The sequence below is a fragment of the Gasterosteus aculeatus genome, chromosome 9, assembly GCF_964276395.1.
Source record: "Gasterosteus aculeatus chromosome 9, fGasAcu3.hap1.1, whole genome shotgun sequence".
NCBI classification, from domain to species: domain Eukaryota; kingdom Metazoa; phylum Chordata; class Actinopteri; order Perciformes; family Gasterosteidae; genus Gasterosteus; species Gasterosteus aculeatus.
Genome location: NC_135696.1, coordinates 20,237,174 through 20,252,518, shown reverse-complemented (window position 1 = coordinate 20,252,518; position 15,345 = coordinate 20,237,174). Strand labels below are relative to the sequence as shown.

Sequence of the window (15,345 nt, the reverse complement as noted above, 5' to 3'; positions counted from 1 at the left end):
AACTCCTGAGGAATTCGACTGAGGATGAGGAGGAGGAGGAGGAGGAGGAGGAGGAGGAGGAGGAGGAAGGTTGGGGGCTAAAAAAAAAAAGGCCATTTGGGTAAATCTGCTCCAAACTCCTAAATGGGGAGATTAGTTCCCCCTCACGCTCCAGTTGGCCTCCTCAATGGATGCGTCCCAATCCGCTGGGAGTTTCCTAGATACTCCTCGTCTCATAAGGGATCATTTATCTTCCTCTTGAAATCAATTAGTGATCCGGAGCGCGAGGCTGCAGGAAACAAAGCCGCTTCCCGATGAATCTTCTGTTGGTTTATTTATTTTTACGACCGATTGGAGGTTATTTTCCAAGCCGATCGACAACATGCGCGCTCCCCTCTCCCCCCCCCCCCCCCCCCCCTCGGGGGCGCGCTCTCCCCCCCTCCCCCCCACGCGCTGACTGACAGGCTTCTCCTCGCGGGCGTGACCGCCCTCTTTAGGGGATTCTGGAAACTGCCTCTTCATCTCCTCTCGTCGCTTCTCGGGAGGCCGAACGTGTCGTTTGCGCTTGTGAAGGAATGCGAGATGAAGAAGATGAAGAAGATGAAGAAGAGGCCGCGGAGTCTCCGCGGAACGAACGGGGACATCTTGCGTGAGGTTGTGGGGGGGGGTCACTGGGATTTCCCGCGGACGACTCGCGCCGTGAACGCACCGCGCGCGGGCGGGTCATTTATGTCCACGCGTAAACACACACACACAAAGTACACAAACACACACACGTCAAAGCTGAGGCATGTGAAAAGATTAATCATCTATTTCGATGACTTTTAAGACTCCAGTCTCCGTCTAGTGGGGTCAAAGGTCATGTTTGGACTTGTTGTTTACTGACTGCGATAATGTTACTAATGTAAAGCAGTGCTACTAACTATGTTTACTGGACTGAAGGACCCACTTGAAGTACATCTGGAAGGATTTTGATTAATCGATGCAAAAGGAAAGATGTCTTTATTCTGACTTCTGGCTTTAGCTCATTTTGATGAATAATCCCATCTGGAACGAGTTTTCTTTACTGTTGATTTACTGCAAATACATTTTGCCTGCAACACTTTGGTACCTTCTGAGTAAACAGAGTATTTTTAGATTGTGGCATCGCCTCTTTTACCTAAAAAGAATCCCCAGTCATGAGTAAACTGAGCTTCACGAGTTCTCCCAACCGAAATCTACTGAAACGACCTCTGAAGTCTTTCTGCGTGATTCAATTCGATCGATTCACGCAGAAAGGGGAGAGTTATTCTAACGGTTTCAGTCGGCGTTTGTTGGCGAATCGGCGGGCGGTGCGGAGGCGCGCTCTGGCCGCGGACTCCCTCCGGAGACCTCCCGATGTTTCCTGTCGAGCAGTCAGTCAGTTTGGGTGTTTGGGTTTGTGTCTGCGCGCAGGCTCTCAGCAGGAAAGAATGCAGCCAAGACGTTCCGATGGAGACGAATGGGTCCCGGGGAGCCTCCGCGGGCTCCGGTGCCCAGGAGATGACCCTCTCTGGCTGCAGGCGGCCCGGCCCGCTGAGGTAACCGGGTTTATCCAAACAAACTCCTAATGTGGACTCCAGTCGCGAGCGCCGAGTCGAGCAGACCCCTCCGAAATTCCCGAGGAGACATTAATCCGCCTCCTCCAGGTCTGGACCCGCGACCCGCCGGCCCATCAATACTGTGCATTAAAACAACAGCCGCAGTGAGCTCACCCGCCTCCCTCGCCGAACCCTCTCCGCCGGCCTCCGGGGCCTCCGGGGCCTCCGGGGCCCTGGGATCCGGGAGGGCCGACGCAAAGTTGGGTAATTTATCGCCTTTAATTAAATGCTTGTTTCAGGAGGGATACGATGTGTTTCCCCGTGGGGGGGGCGAAGGGGGGTGGGGGGGTGTTCGGTGTCGGACAGAGGATCCAGAGACTCGGGGAGGATCATGGTTACCTCGTGGGAGGAAGTGGAGGAGGAGCGGCGGGGGAGACGAGGGAGGGGTCAGTTTACCTCCACGGGGGAGCTGCACCTGGTGGACAGGAAGTGGACGTCGTTGATGAGAGACAGTCGTCATCTGCTCACCTGGAGGTGCAGGTAAACAGGCCCTCTAAAGACGCACAGCGGGTTGTTTAAAGGGTTATTGTCAGTATAAGGGGGTAGTAGTAGTAGTAGGAGTAGTAGTGGTAGTAGTGGTAGTAGTAGTAGTACTTCCCCTTTCATCACGTCGAGGTCATTTTAGCAAAAAGTTTAAAAAGAAGCTAATTACCTGCAAAGCTGTGTGAAAACTTTAAATAAATACAATATATACAATAAATACAATAAATACACACTAATACCATAAAAATGCATGAAGAAAACAACTGAGGGTATCAAAAAGAATATTATTAATGCTATTTTTTAAATAACTTGAAGAAATGAACTAAAAATGTAAATGCCAGAAATGTAACAATCTTTTGATGTTTCCAGTTTTAGACAAAGTTAGAAACACAAACTTCATCAGCCGGTCCGGAGCTTTCTGCGGAATTAAAAGATCTTTATTGTTGGTAAGAGTTTCGTCCACAAGGTCAAAGCTGATCGGATCAAATCAATCAAATCGAATAATGATTCTGGAGGATTCCACGTGTGTTTCTTGGATCAGCTGTAAAATACAAAAAGTGAGAACATGAAGCTATTATATAATATAATGTATTAATACAGGAGTTAAAACGTAATACACATTAAGGCAGCAAGTGTTTTAATCCAGAAACATGACACATGATAGTGAAACACTGACAGGGAGCCTTTGACACTGTGAGTAATTCCATTCATCATAAATCTGCGTATAATATTTAAACGTAAACAGGAATTTGAATGCAGTATTTTGAAATATGAAGTAAAGAATCCAAACTTTTCCTCCGTATCTAAATCACTTTTGAATAAATAAGCAGTCGGACATCAAAGTGATTGAAGTTCTGGGAGAAAGCCCGGTTCTAAAGTCGCCATCCGTCTCACCGGCGATCCTTCATGTCTGGCTGACGGCAGGTCCGAGGTCACAGTCGTTCCTCCCGCTCAGAACTAATGACTGCCGGCGACGGGCAATCTGCGAGGAGAGCGTGTATCAATCAGGCTGATGAGAGTTCGCCTGCAGCGGCTCACACACTCACATTCACTTCAATTAGCTTAGCTCGTTAGCGCGGGGCGAGGGGGGGACGGGGGGCCGCGGCCTAAACACATTTTATTTTTCAATAAACACCACATTCGACATCAAGACGCCAGGCTGAGGAAGGGTGAGGCCTTCTGAGCGCTGGGAGAAGTATTATGAGAAAGTACTGCATTACTGAAGTAGAAGTACTGCATGAAAAACTTGACTGAAGTAAAAGTACTGCATTAAAACCTTACTGAAGTAGAAGTACTGCATTAAAACCTTACTGAAGTAGAAGTGTACTGCATGAAAAACCTTACTGAAGTAAAAGTACTGCATTAAAAACCTTACTGAGGTAAAAGTACTGCATTAAAACCTTACTGAAGTAAAAGTACTGCATTAAAACCTTACTGAAGTAGAAGTACTGCATGAAAAACCTTACTGAAGTAAAAGTACTGCATTAAAACCTTACTGAAGTAGAAGTACTGCATTAAAACCTTACTGAGGTAAAAGTACTGCATTAAAACCTTACTGAAGTAGAAGTACTGCATGAAAAACTTGACTGAAGTAAAAGTACTGCATTAAAACCTTACTGAAGTAGAAGTACTGCATTAAAACCTTACTGAAGTAGAAGTACTGCATGAAAAACTTGACTGAAGTAAAAGTACTGCATTAAAACCTTACTGAAGTAGAAGTACTGCATTAAAACCTTACTGAAGTAGAAGTGTACTGCATGAAAAACATTACTGAAGTAAAAGTACTGCATGAAAAACTTGACTGAAGTAAAAGTACTGCATTAAAACCTTACTGAAGTAGAAGTACTGCATTAAAACCTTACTGAAGTAGAAGTACTGCATTAAAACCTTACTGAAGTAAAAGTACTGCATTAAAACCTTACTGAAGTCAAAATATTATTTATCTTGAGAAGAAATGTCTCGACACATAAAGAACCATCGGACACATCTGGAGACGATAAAGATTTATAATCAGAACCAGCACCTAAGTGACAAAATGTCAATGCAGCGCGGGTTTGTGTGCTTTTGGGGGTCGGGGAGGTTGGCCGTGACCTTGGTTGATGACATCATCAGTGTGTGTGTGTGGATTAAAGGGGGGGGGGGCGATCCATCATGGCAGCCGAGCGTGGAGCAACAGGAGCTCACGTAAACACGGCCTCAGGGACGGAGGATCAAAGTTCTGGTTCCTTTCAAATAACCAGAGGTGGAATTTAACTATGGAAGTATATTTACTTAAATGCAAAGTATTTGTACTTTATTTAAGTCTTTTCTTTTCATTGAACGTTGTACTTCTACTCCACTACAAAGTTTGACGGTTTAAGCTTCTTTAGAGATTAAAGAGAAGAAAACAGAGTGATTTTATTTGATGAGTCAATTGTTTTATTAATTCACTATATTTCAAATATGTCATAATAATTATTGGACATTTTTACACACTGTATGTACATTTCCCTAACTATACGTACATAATTAACATGAATTCACTTTTTCATGCAGGGATTTTACTTGTCAGGAGCTTCCTGCACCTACAAAACATTATCTGATAGAAGAAGAACATAATTCCTAAAACAACCACCTGTTTTTTAAATCACGTTTCATTTAAAAGCAGATTGTCTCAAAGCGCCGCTGCACAAAATGTCCGAACTGTTCCTTTAAAAGGTGCAGATACTTATAATCCAACTTCTGAGTGTAGATGGACTTCAAACCAAAGCAGAGAACAACCCGTTTTCAATAAACTGTCCTTCATCCCTCTTCAGAGTCCAAGAAGTTAAAGACCATGAACGTTCCACTTCCCCCCCGTGGCCTCACATACCCTCACCACCCCTTCAACTTCTACACCCGCCCGTCTATAAAAAGTTCAGCCCCGAAGTGATCCGGCCCGTACAGTCTGACGGCCCGGGGCTCGGGGGTCAAAGCGGGGTCCCGGCGTGGCGAAAGCACACGGCCAGCGGATCGCACGCCGGCTCCCAGCGGCCCAGTGAAAGTCCATGAAGCCAAAGAGGGTTCTGCTGGTGGACGACGCGGGCCACGTAGTACCGCCACCAGGGGACGAGTGACGGGTTCTGTTGCTCTGCTGCACGCTCACAGGGGGGGTTTGTCAGCGTCCCGTTGATGCCTCCCGATGGTCTAAAGGAGGGGTGGGGGAAGCGTGCCCTCCACTGCCGAGGTTTCTGCGGATGACAATGTTGACGATTAGTTGGTCAGTCACAAAATCAAATTGTGTGTAACGATGAACCGCGAAGGGTCCGACAGAACCGGCCTCCCCCCCCCCCCCCGCAGGCCGCTGTTCCTTCCCCAAGCGGAACTGAGACGATAGAAGTCTATTTTTCTATAGACGGCATGCGTGTAACGAGCGGGAAACGATGCGGTTTTTCAAAAGGAAACGCACAAAAAGATGAGGAATAACGTTTGGGAAGACACCGCTGGTGAGGAGGGAGGAGAATGAGTCAAACTGCTGCTACATACAGAGTGTCTAATATTATACACATCTGCTCTCGTTCAGAAGCCCATGTGCTTCATATTGGAGATGAGGGACTTTCATCACGTCGTATGAAATGTTATTGAAACTTTGGTCAGTTTCCCTGGGAAAGTTTCGTTACTTTGTTAGTTTGTTGCTTTGTTAGCTTGTTGCTTTGTTACTTTGTTAGTTTGTTGCTTTGTTAGCTTGTTGCTTTGTTACTTTGTTAGTTTGTTGCTTCGTTACTTTCTTGGTTTGTTACTTTGTTGCTTTGTTAGCTTGTTACTTTGTTAGCTTGTTGCTTTGTTACTTCGTTAGTTTGTTGCTTCGTTACTTTCTTGGTTTGTTACTTTGTTGCTTTGTTAGCTTGTTACTTTGTTAGCTTGTTGCTTTGTTACTTCGTTAGTTTGTTGCTTCGTTACTTTCTTGGTTTGTTACTTTGTTAGCTTGTTACTTTGTTAGCTTGTTGCTTTGTTAGCTTGTTAGTTTGTTGCTTCGTTACTTTCTTGGTTTGTTACTTTGTTGCTTTGTTAGCTTGTTACTTTGTTAGCTTGTTGCTTTGTTACTTTCTTGGTTTGTTACTTTGTTAGCTTGTTACTTTGTTGCTTTGTTGCTTTGTTACTTTGTTAGCTTGTTGCTTTGTTACTTCGTTAGTTTGTTGCTTCGTTACTTTCTTGGTTTGTTACTTTGTTAGCTTGTTACTTTGTTGCTTTGTTGCTTTGTTACTTTGTTAGCTTGTGGCTTTGTTACTTCGTTAGTTTGTTGCTTCGTTACTTTCTTGGTTTGTTACTTTGTTGCTTTGTTAGCTTGTTATATTGTTAGCTTGTTGCTTTGTTAGCTTGTTGCTTTGTTAGCTTGTTACTTTGTTGCTTTGTTACTTTGTTAGCTTGTTACTTTGTTAGCTTGTTACTTTGTTAGCTTGTTACTTTGTTAGCTTGTTACTTTGTTGCTTTGTTACTTCGCTGCTAAGTCTTTTCAAAATTATTTTTTGTCTCCTCAGGAAACTGAATTTTGCTTAACGATGTAAAAAGATGGCTGTCTGATTGACCCCCTCCCCGCCGCGTGGGCTTCGTCCACCATCTTTGGCGTAACATACAGAACGCCTCCCTGCGGATACGACGAGGACAGCTTGTCAGAGACGTCTTTCTTTCCGCCGTCTCCTTCCTCAGAAGGAGCACGAACCCCTGAAACTCAAAAGCGTTTCCCCGTCAGCTCCTCACGCCGCTCTCGCCCTCCTCCCCGAAGGCAAAGAGCGGGGACACCGTGTGACGCGAATTACCACGGGCCCGTCGGTGGCCATAAACGCAGCATCGAGTTCTCCCCAAACAGACGGCGGCCTGCGCGCTGACGCGGGGCCTTTGCGGGCGACGTCTTGGACGCCCCTCAGATGGATGTGACGGAGCCACTTATCTCGGAGTTTATAGGCCGGTAATGAAACAGTAACCGGAGTCGTTTGCGCGCTTTAAAGTGGGTGTTGAAGTGGAAATGTGCAGCGAGGCTTGGTGGAGCATTAAGGCCTGAAGTGCGGCGAGCTGTAAACTGTGTACTCTGGACTCTCCCCGGGAATCCTGCCTCTCACAGCCCGCCGCGGGCGGAGGAAAACGTCGGCCCCCGGCGGGCTCGGAGGGGAGAAAGACGCGCCGGGCGCGCGACGTCACGTCTGCCGGACTTGGCTTCGGTCTGCAGAGCTCGTTTGGGTTTCGCTTCCCTCTGCTCCGTGCGAGCTAAATATAAACCGCGCTGCGTCCTTCCAACTGAGCCACATCTGCATTGCTTTACACGCCCCATCTTTGAGTTTTTAACGACTCTTCATGGAACGATATCTGTTTAAATTCCTCAAAGCAGATATCATTCCAGCAGCTTTAAAGGAAACTACGGCCCCTGATCTGTAGTCCGATCCCAAAGTTTCCACCCAATTGTCTAGTTCTTGCCTCATTTTCAGCCCAAACATTTCGTCAGGGACAAAGAGCTGAAACACACTGACAGTTTCTTGGCGGCTGAAAAAAAAACACAAAATCTATCCAGAGGGAAAGAAAAACAAACAGCCTCTCCGAGTCAATCAGCTTAATGAAGGCGATTAGGTTGATGTTCTTAATGAGACGAAGCCTCTTAGGGAGAGCCGTGTTACTACTGTCGAGATATAAACAGATCCTTGGCTCAAATAAAAGTACTACTACAGAACTGTTACAAACTGTGCATTATTTGTATTTTCTATTCTCACTTATTTAGCTGTGACTATTTATCGATTGTTATGGAGTGATGAAGTTTTCAGAACTCTTTTGCAGAGTATTTCCACAGGTCTGCAGACGTCGTCCTGTTGCCACACGCTGACTTTTGAACAGGTTCGAGTTCAGCGGTGTACAGATGATGTACCCCCCCCCCCTCCACGCCGACCCCCCCGAGGCTCTCTGGCACTTCTAAGCAGACACTGATTGATTGGTGAGATTAGGGAGCAGCATATCTGACACGACTCTGATCCGTCAGCCTGAAAGCGCTCAGAGCTTTTTTTTTCTACCGAGCGTCCCGGATCGCATTTCAAAGACGGGACGATGTGTGCTGATTCATCCTGATTCAGAGGGAAAAAAGGCCATGAATTAAATGCATGAATACGTCTCTGTTTGGCTGAACTGAAGCAGCTGAACAGGTGCAGCGGGTCGACGGTTATTTTAAAACGCGTTGTATTTGCAAACGATATAAAAACAGAGAAAGTCTTCTGAAGGAGGGAGAATGGAAACGACACAGGAGACATCTGGCCGGGTTCCTGGGTCCAACCAAAATGTAGGGTTGGATAGTGTAGTATAGAAGTATAAAGCCGGTCAGTATTTGTTTACATCCTTTCGGTCATCATTTCAATAAACAGCGTGATCTTTTGTCTGACCTTTAAACCAAGTCGCTCGAATATATTTTCAATTCAGAAACGTCGGCATTTAACGTATCACGTGGTTAGCAAAAATGTACAATTCTGATATTTTTCGGGTGGACCATGTAAACCACACACAAGTGTTTTTAAGTGTCAACATTATTACTTTACTTTGCAAATTCTACTACTTTATATTTCTCCATTTCAGAGCAATAGCATCAACATATACTTTAATTACCAAAGTAAAAGCACATTTTAGATTTGTATAAAATGACTTGAGTCTTTTGGATTAAAATCACACCTTTAATGTTTATCTATTGTAAGTACTTGTATCCAACTGTTTAGTTTAACCTATAATTAGTTCGTAAAGCCAAATGTTAATTTACGTTTTGATATTAGTAATCTCAATCAGCAAAATCACTCAAATATCAATTGGCCATAAAGTAGCCTACAGTAAATGTACTTAGTTATATTCCACCGCTGATATTGATTTATTTGTAATTAGATTACTTCATACAACTTTACTGGGAATTAAGTTTAACAAAAAGCACTATTAAACTAATGTTTTAAAAATAAAACCTGGAGGTAAACGTCGTGACGCGACTCTGCGTGCGCAGTGTCCGCGCAGCTTTGTTGCTCGTGAACGCGCCCTCGAAAGGCACCCTGGGAACGACAAGATAGCGGGACGTTCAAAAGGCACCGCCGAGTGGCCGAATTCGCAACAAAATAAACTGTAAATAACTGCGCGCCGCTCGGCGTTAAACCGCCAGCAGTCGACCGACACGCCGGTAGCGGCCGGTGACCATGAACCGGGGCCGTGGGACGGTGGACCCGCCGGTGGGTCGGACGGGCTCCCCGCTGCAGCGAGACACGGGCCCGTCGAAGACGAACCGACTGAGGAGAAGTTTCAGGCCGACAGAGACAGCGAAGGAGGGCGACTCTCCGAGGAGCCAACAGCCGGGTCAGAACCTCCTTTCCTGTAGTTTTGACGGGTCCGGAAGACGCGGCCTTCTTAACTTGTCTCCCGTGGCGGCCAACGTCCCGCCGAACTACACGGGGAAGTGCCTCCGTTTTAGGTCTCCTTCTAAATAAAAGCGATAACTTGAGTCTAATAACGTGGCTAAATTCCCGTATTACAAAGTAGAAGTTTCAGTCTTCCATTCGGCATCTAAGAGGTTCATGGCTGTACATTTTTAAACACTAAACAAATGATTTCCCTCCATGTTTTTTTTCCCGAAGTCGTCATCAACCAAAACAAAGCTCACGTGACAGTTGAAGAGCTTGTGAAATAAAAGTTAAAGATGAATTCAATCCCGAGAAGATGCCGTTACCTAAAGATAACAACCCATCATTAAGCTAATTAATGTATGCATGTTTTCCATTTTTAACTTAATTTTAAACTACATTCACTATTCAAACGCTTTAGCAGTGAGGCCAGAAGGAGTTACAGCTGAGGTGTCATGGTCCTTCTTACCATCAGCTGACCTTTGACCTCTCTGACTGCTGTTAACACAAACCCACCGGGCAGCAAATCTTGGCGTTTGTTTAATCAGGTTTTAAATCGATGATTTGTGTTTCTTCTCCTGCAGAGTTTAAGACCCCGACCAGGGTCCCGAGGTCCAGAGCCGGCAGTGGTTTCACCGCCGAGTCTCCAAACAACGACTCTGACTTTCAGCAGGACATCATCTGGGACGCCACCTCTCCGTCACCCAGCAGACTCGGTAAACCCAGAGCGCCACCGTTTGGAATGTTGCAGTTGCACGTCCATCGTTTTGGTTGAGGGATTACCTTTAGGAAGCAGGAAAGACCTTATCGTTATCAACCGAACATCTTGAGTCATTTCTGTCGGAGGATTTTAGGACATTAAGTTAAGAAAAAGCCTGATCTAGAGCTGCACGCTGACTCTGTATTCCTTTGCAGGTAAAAGAGGCATGAAACAGAAGCCTCCTGGAGCTGTGGACATCTCAGACATTGTTAGCAGGATCGCTCCAAAGGTCAGCAGCGTTTACATTCTCACTTTATTAAGGGTTTTATTATAATGGTTTTACCGGCCGTGACTCTGCTCTGAAACATTGCATTCATTCATTACTGGTTGTGCCTCTGAAGTACGGCAGGCCGACGGTTGCAGAGCCGACTTTACAGCAGTGGATCGGAGACAGCGCCGCCATTCCCTGCACGCCTGACGTTCAAGTCCCCAGACCCAAGAAGAAGTCCCCGCGGTAGGTTCAGCAGAGGCAGCCGATACCAATTAGTTCTCTGTTTGGTTGTAACTAAGCTACAGGTCTTCACCTTCATCGCCCCCTTAGAAGTCTACGGGCTAAACATGGCGTTGGTAAGAGATGGTCCTAGTGGGTGTGTTCAGAACGACAGACTCGTTGTGTCTCGCTTCAGGCCGAACGGCGTGGACGACCTGCTGAAGCTGGCCAAGCAGTTCGACTTCAACATGTTTCATCAGGATGAAGAAGAAGCGGAGGACATGCACCAGCAGAGTCTGGAGCTCCTGTCGGAGGACATCTTCAACAACGATCGAAGCAACGCTTCGCCGGCGCTTCCTTCAAACCGCCCGCCGGCCGCGACCGAGAAGCAGCTCCACCCGGACCAGCACATGGAGGACGATTTGGATTTTCTGTTCGACGGACCCACCCAGCGCTTTAGCGGAAATCTAAGTCAGCTGACGCAAGTTAAACCGCCCAAAGAGGCTCCTGGGAAACCAGAGGATTCCTCACACGGTCCCACCGCCGGCGTGTCCGGGGCGGGCGCCAAAGTCGCTTTGGCAAAAGACGAGTTTGAGGACGACTGGGAAAACGACGACTTGTTGAACGACTCTTTGGTGCTGGAGATGACGCAAAATCCACAGAAGTTCTGCGCCCCGCAGCACTGCTCGACCCAGAAAGCCGCGGGTCACATGACGCATGAGAGTCCGGCGAGCGCCGTCGTTCGGTCACCGGTTTCTAACGGTCACAGCAGGAGACAAAGGACGACTTTCAAACTGGAATCTAATCCTGGATTTTCTCTCGGAGGAATCCAGAAAAACGGGATGGTGGATTTTGGCCCAAAACAGTCCGTTAAAAACGCCGAGCAGAGCGGGCGTTGCCCCGGTAACGGTGTTTCCGTTGAGGCGGGATCTCGTTCCTGGCAGACACCAAACCCGGTGGCGTCGGATCCACGGCAAACAGAGATTCATCGAAGGGCTTCTGTCGCCAGGTACGACGCGGCAGCATCGAAGGCATCGTCCACGACGATGGGCCGAAGCTTTCCGACAAAACCCGCGCCGGTGGCGTCCACAGCCGCCGCCTCTGACCTACCACACGAGGACCTAGAAGAGCTCTTCTCGTCCGACCCGGTTTGGGATGACGAGGCCGACGACGACCTGCTGTGTGAAATTTGCGAAGTCGTGGAGAACCGACTCCAGGGCGCCGAGGGGGCTCCTCCCCCTGGGGGTCACGTGACAACCCAGAGAGCGTCTTTGCCGGCGTCCAACGGGAGCCAGCAGCCGGCATATCGCCAACCTTTTGACCCAAAAAGACAAACGCCGGGACTACCGGCCGTCGGTTCGTGGACCGTTGGCTCCGCCTCCAACACCGCTGCAGGTGCGCGGGTGACGGATTCCTCGCAAACAAAGGGCCCCTCGGCAACAGCGTGCGGCTCGGCCTGGACCTTCAAGAAGCCGGGGGGCCCGGTTGCCACGGTGACCGTTAAAGGTGAGAGCACAAGGCCAATATCCTGTGGACAATTTGGACGGTTTTTCGCAGAAGAATGTGGTCTAACCGGAGGACGTTTTGTTTTCAGATTTAACCGTCCGCCTCCCGTCTGCAGCCGGTGGAAGTTGTTCAGCAGCGGAGATCGAGAGGAAGAAGCAGCAGGCGATGGAGAGGAGACGACAGCGAATGCAGGCCGCCCAAAACCTCCGAGCTCCCACCTGACGGCGGCAGACCGGCTCACCTGTCTGTCTCCCCTCACCCACCTGGGGAGGGAGACCGCTGCAAGCTTCTAGCTCTGTTCGTTAGCAGGATACTGATTTCTGATTCCTTTTCTCCAAAATGTCTTCTTAGAAATATACACTTTATTGCCCGCGTAATGTAATTTTATACTTATGTCGCATTTCTCGTCCACAAAGTTTAATTTTTAAACGTTTTAGATGGTCATAGTCAGCATTTAGATTTTTTCCAGCATGTTGGCTTAGCACAATTTTTGTGTGTACAGTGTAGTGCAGTCGGGCTGTGGTTAGCGTAGCTTAGCACAAAGAATGGAAGCGGATCCTAATGGCTAGCATGGTTCCTTCTAAAAGATGTCAGACAACAACTCAAAAGCTCACTGATCCGAGGTCGGCAGTTTCCCCTGCCTTCTGTCTTTAAACTGGGCGATGCTAAGCTAAGCTAGCCACGTCCTAAGTCTGGTTCTGTACTCAAAATATTAAAGTTTAACTTTTTCTTTACAATATATGATCAAATAATATTGTAATACAAAGGTTGCAAAGTATACTTCACATACACTTCAAATATTTTTCTGATATTGTTGCAATGACGTCATTTAAAATGCACCAGCTTTGGCTCTTAATTAGTGTGATCTATATTCTAAGGAATCTTATTTAATCCCAGAAATCAAATGGCTTTTCAGCACATTAACACATCTTTCTATGCATAATTCATTGAGTTGGGGGCTAATAACAGGAGATTGCTAGCATGAAGTTAAAAAAATCAGTCTTTGTGCTAAGCTAGGCTAACCGCATCCCGCACGGCTCATGTAACATTTTTTTGTCCAATTTATTTCCTCATTTTCATCATGAGTCTTTTACTCGTTTATTCACTTTATTTTCTGTGCAGCACTTTTATATATAATAAAGGTTTTATTGTGATCTTTTCTCACTAGTTTTGTTGAATGTGATCAAGTCAGACCTGCACTCTTTATTTATTATTTAGTGATTAGGAAAGACAATTTCATTTGTATTGTACATTTCAACAAGAAAATTCAAAGAGCTTCACGTGAAACCATTTGAAAACCTACAAACATAAAGCAAAGAGATTTAAAAAAAAAACCTACAAACAAAAGAAAAGAAAAAAAGATTTTAAACTAAAAATGTGTAGTGTAGTTAGGACTGCTGTAATGCAGAAATGTTCGATCAAAGGTGGCAGCAAACTAAAGTCTTTAATCTGGATGTAAAGGATCTCAGGGCCTTTGAGACGTTGTTGCAGATATGTGGAGCAGAACAACGCTGCTTCTCCATGTTTAGTTTTGGGTCATTTGCAGAACCACAATAACGCACATAATCTGAGGTAATGGAAGCATGTAGATGTTTAACAGAAAGGGCCCCAGTATTGAACCTTGGGGAACACCAACACAAGTACGATTCAAACCAATAAGGTACTGTGCCAGAGTCCACCCCCCCAGTTGATCAGTCTATCCAGTGGTAGGTCATGGTCGACCGTGTGAAATGCCACAATGAGATCCAGTAACACAAAGACTCAAATTCTGCCATTGTCTGTTTAAGTGGATGTCAATTCGTTTTTTAAACAAGCTGAGTCATTTTAAAATGGTTTTAATGTTTTGTCTACTGGTTCCTATGGAAAGCAACAGCAGCTCCCCCACATTTAATCACTGTAGGACGTCTTTAGTACAATTTTGTTTCAAGTCTAGTATTTAAAAACCTAGAGGTATTAAACGTAGAATGTAGCTTTTAATGTGTTTTACATGACCATTGTTACTGATTTAACGTTGTCGTTCATGCAGGTGGAGCCAAGTTAACCATTTAGAGTACAACATGAACTTTAAATGCAAGGGGGTTAAAAAAGTGGAGAAAAAAGTTTTTTGCTAGAATGTAGCGTAACAAAAGCATAAAAGGAGGCCACATCAGGAACGGTGCAGCGACACAGTACAACGTGGACTAAATCAGTTCCAGGGGCAGGAGGCCTCGAGAGTATCGCTCTCTTCATTAGCCGCCTGGCAGCTGTCCGATGGAGCCGATACTCCGCCAGGTAAACCGAGCCTCGTTATCAGCAGACAGGTGTGTAACTGTAGGCCCCAAAAAATCATGTAATCTGCCTGGGTTTAATCACGCCGCCTTTGTCCCGGGATGCACTCCGGGATTCACCTGCTCCGTCCAAAGTTTGTCTCTGCCAAGAGGACAATTGAGCTTCTGTCAGTCAACCAGCGGTTTGTTATTGAGAAAAGAACAACCGTAAATCACCTCAAGCCACCTGATGAATGTAATGAAATCAAAGCAAAAGGAGAAAGAAAGAAGAACAAGTACTTCAAATGTGAAAACTACCCACAGTGCACTGCGGTGGACCTCTGCTGCCCTCTAGTGTCCAGAGAGGATTTAATGTAGCTGTAATGGAATCAACGAGAAGAGCAACAGCCACATTTTGAGAAATAGCATTTAAAAAGGACAATTTAATGCGCCAACACAGCACTGTGTGTGTGTGTGTGTGTGTGTTTATGGCAGATCCTTTTACCGGCAGCAGAGGATACTTATCTGCAGGTGAAACGAGGTTACCTGAGAGTCACCCTGAACTCTGGATGACCCCCCCACCTGTGCTCCATTAATTAGTCACAGAGCCGGTGACAGGTGAGGAGACAGGTAGGGGTCCCTCCAGCTGAAATAGAGCTTCCTCTCGTCGTCACCATGGCAACACATTTTAAAGAGGGGGTCATTTAAAAGCCCAAAATAGAGGCAATTAAAGTTGGGAGTATCGTGTGCCACAAAAAGAAAAGTCAATTAGAATGTAATACGGAATTTCCTGGTAAATTCCATTAAAAGTTGTGGTATAGTTTGACAATATATCAAAACAAGCTAGTTTTTGTTCAGCGCCGTTACTAGAACACCACATATATTACAAAGACCAGAAAATGTTTGAACATTTAAGGAAATCAAAGTCTCATTTCTGAAGAAAGCAGAAGTTCACAGCGTC

General features: G+C 46.1%; 1 protein-coding gene across 1 annotated transcript; it reads left to right on the top strand.

The window, feature by feature from the left end:
* Window positions 1-8,883: 8,883 nt before the first annotated feature.
* On the top strand, window positions 8,884-13,292 carry etaa1a (ETAA1 activator of ATR kinase a). Its single transcript, XM_040186853.2, has 6 exons — window positions 8,884-9,398; window positions 10,027-10,158; window positions 10,358-10,431; window positions 10,544-10,656; window positions 10,829-12,138; window positions 12,227-13,292. Exons 1-6 carry the CDS (start codon window positions 9,242-9,244, stop codon window positions 12,358-12,360), a joined length of 1,920 nt encoding a protein of 639 aa, XP_040042787.2. The 5' UTR covers window positions 8,884-9,241; the 3' UTR covers window positions 12,361-13,292.
* Window positions 13,293-15,345: the final 2,053 nt, after the last annotated feature.